The sequence below is a fragment of the Halyomorpha halys genome, unplaced genomic scaffold (genome assembly GCF_000696795.3).
Source record: "Halyomorpha halys isolate HHAL.00 unplaced genomic scaffold, Hhal_1.1 Scaffold1122.1, whole genome shotgun sequence".
Taxonomy (NCBI): domain Eukaryota; kingdom Metazoa; phylum Arthropoda; class Insecta; order Hemiptera; family Pentatomidae; genus Halyomorpha; species Halyomorpha halys.
The window spans coordinates 204,926-207,960 of NW_027115079.1; the positions used below are offsets into that span (position 1 = coordinate 204,926).

At 31.1% G+C, this 3,035-nt stretch overlaps 1 protein-coding gene across 1 annotated transcript in view; it reads left to right on the forward strand.

The window, feature by feature from the left end:
- Positions 1-3,035, forward strand: part of LOC106688386 (uncharacterized) — a 7,175-nt gene that overhangs the window by 3,332 nt on the left and 808 nt on the right. The window contains exons 5-6 of the mRNA XM_014432807.2: positions 606-758; positions 1,745-1,920. Of these exons, the coding sequence (XP_014288293.1) occupies positions 606-758; positions 1,745-1,920 (329 nt within the window). The remainder of the gene's footprint in view (positions 1-605; positions 759-1,744; positions 1,921-3,035) is intronic.

Genomic DNA, 3,035 nt, shown 5'->3' on the forward strand with positions numbered 1-3,035 from the left:
GTAAAACCAAACAATACAATTTATTATTAACAATTATTTATGCTAAAAAAAAACACTTAAGTTAAAAAATAAATTGAATCATAATTTTTTTAGTTAACAAATCTTAATCGGAGATAAATAGAAACTATTCCAAAGAGTCCATCTTCTATTTCTATCACTGTAACTTATTAAATCATGTATTTAATATACAAGCAATGCAGGATTAAAACAATTTCCACTTTTTCACAAACACTAGTTAGGATTGGTGTTATATAACTATATAGATGTTTTGGTTCTAGATTTTACCGAGAAAATAAGTATTATCACCAATTTTAGTATCAAAAAATAGAAATGTGAGAGTTTATTGCTGTGTTAACAACGATTTAGAAAATTTAAAAAAATTCTGTTTGTCACTGAACAAATAATTTAGCTTCAAACGAAAATACAACTCTTGAATTACCAACTAATTAAGAAAATTCATCAATATTTCATCGTTAATAAACTTATCATTAATATATTTACTTAATTAAACGTAATATCAATCTTTTAAAATAATATAACTATTTTATTTATATAATTAACTATTTATTTTATTAGTTATACAAACAAACCTTTTCACAATCTAGAAAAGTTAACAGAAAATGGAAGGCAAAGCATGAACGAAACGGCTGAAGGCATTTGGGTATATCTGGACGGTGAGCTGTATGAAATCCCTCGATACCAACCTTCAACACCAGTCTACGAGGGTTTCTACCAGCAAGGGTGCGTCAGGTCCATGGGTAAATACCTTCAATACATTATATTTCATAGTATTCAGAAATATCATTATAATATAAAATAAAATTGATATTAAAGAGTAAAAAGTACGTAAGAGATAGAAAATAATTAGTACAATTTAATTTTGAGATTCGGATCACTAAGCTCTAAGTTTCTAAATACTATTTGAGATTTCGTCAATATAGGCGTCTTTAGGGAGAAAAAACAGCAGTATCTCATGTTAACATACAAAAGGACACATCTACCAGAGACGATTGATCACTTCAATACATTCAAACACTCAGTGAAAGGATAAGTTCCCTTACTTTTTATAACAATTCAGACCAGAATTTAATTGGAATGACTTTGGAGAAACCGGTACACAACATATAGAAAAGTAATAGTAAAATATGGCCATCGTTATGACCATAAACGGAGAATTATTTATTATCCCCTATAGTTAATTATTACAATAAAATAATTGTACACCTTAATTTCTGAATGAACAAACAATAAAAATCTTGAGATAGCGTCCAGTATTCTATGGTAATAAGGCATAACAAATTTCTTACTGTAGGAACTGTTAGTAAAACTTAACAGTGCCTTAAAAATATCTTGATATTACATTCCTGAAAAGGATAGTTTTCTATCAATTCCATTTCCAAAAAGATTTTACGCGGAGGCACAAGGATCGTTGTAACTTTTAAATGGTGGAAAGATACTGTCAGCCTTAAAGGAAGAAATTTTATGAATAAGGAATTAAAAAGAAACTGAATTGATGAATATTTCAAGAAAAGAACAAAAAAGTAAAAAAAAAATTAAAGAAAACAAATATCACATTGATAGTAATGAAACTAGAGATTTCTTGAAATAACCAGTAACTCAATATATTATCAGAAATGCAGTTTATTTTTAAGAAGCATAGTTAAATTGATTAATAACAAGGATTTTAAATATAATCTTCGAAAATTAACCATTTCATTTTATGAAATTTTTGTCTGGTTTCTAGGGCAACATTACTTCTACAAAATGGACAAAAATTTGACTGATTGCAAAAAATATTTCCCTCTGTTCTCACTTTACGAAGACACCAACCTGGTTGCAATTGGTTTGGCCACTGTAGGTAAAGGATCAACAGGACCGAAAAGGGATTGGTACGAGAGACCACCAAGGCTAGCATTAAATGTAAGCTTTTTATTCCTTTTTTTAATAGCTGTAATTATTATTTATATTCTGTTTCACTGAAACGTAGAGCCAGCTCTGTGGGTTAGGGAGCCCTCCGGGCTCCACCTAGCCCTCAGACAGTAGATTCGCTTTATTGGATAAGAACCTAGCAATCCAGTATGATTCTGACCACCAAATCACCTCCTGGCACAACCTTTGTCCCAGAAACAGTACTTCCTTCAAAAATAATGCACCCCTAAACATGGGTTGTAGCGTAACAGAGTTTTTATTTTTAATCATGTAACAAATTGCTTTCAGAGTAATGTGAATGGAAATCTGTTGTGAGATGAACCTCTTCAGGTAGTTATGAACAGTGGCTAATTAGTAAAATAGTAGTACAGTCAAAATCAAAAGAGTGACTAAGCGTTAGGGCATGTTCTGAAAGTTTGGAGGTAGTTGATGAGGGAAAGATGTAGTTAATTTGTGTTAAGAAATACAGGATCTTAGGTGGATCTTAATAAAATAGTTTTAGTTTAACTACGATTCACTTTACTGCAGCTCAATGTTAGTAATTCTATCATTTTTTTTCAAAGACTTCCCAAATTTTATTATAATCAAAATTTAATATAGTAATTTCATGTTGGTTTAACAAAAAGTGCTGAGCTTCACTGTGAGATCACTAGATCTCTATAGCTCCTTATTCGACTTCTTATATATCTTTTTGTCATTCATATCCGGTACATAAATGACCCCATTCCTAGCAATTCTGACATATAGGGGGTGGGGATGTATCTAGAGATAACCAACTATGGGGAGCTCTTTCAATACGTGGAATCACCACATCAATGAAAAAAGTCAACACCCCAGGCCGGATCCGATTTGGCGTCTCTAATGTTCCCAGGTGGCGAAGACCTGTGCCTCAAACATCTGATGTTAAAAATATGAAGCCCCCTGTTACGGCGGGTAGGGGTTCTTTACTAGCCCAAACGTGTAAGATGATGAAAATAACTATTTAGTCGAATTCTGTTTCTGCTGTATTTTGAAATAAAAGACATAAAAGGCTGTAAAACATAATATTAAAGCATATGAACTTTAAAATAAAAGAAAAAAAATTAACTTCTAAAATACAAATTAAA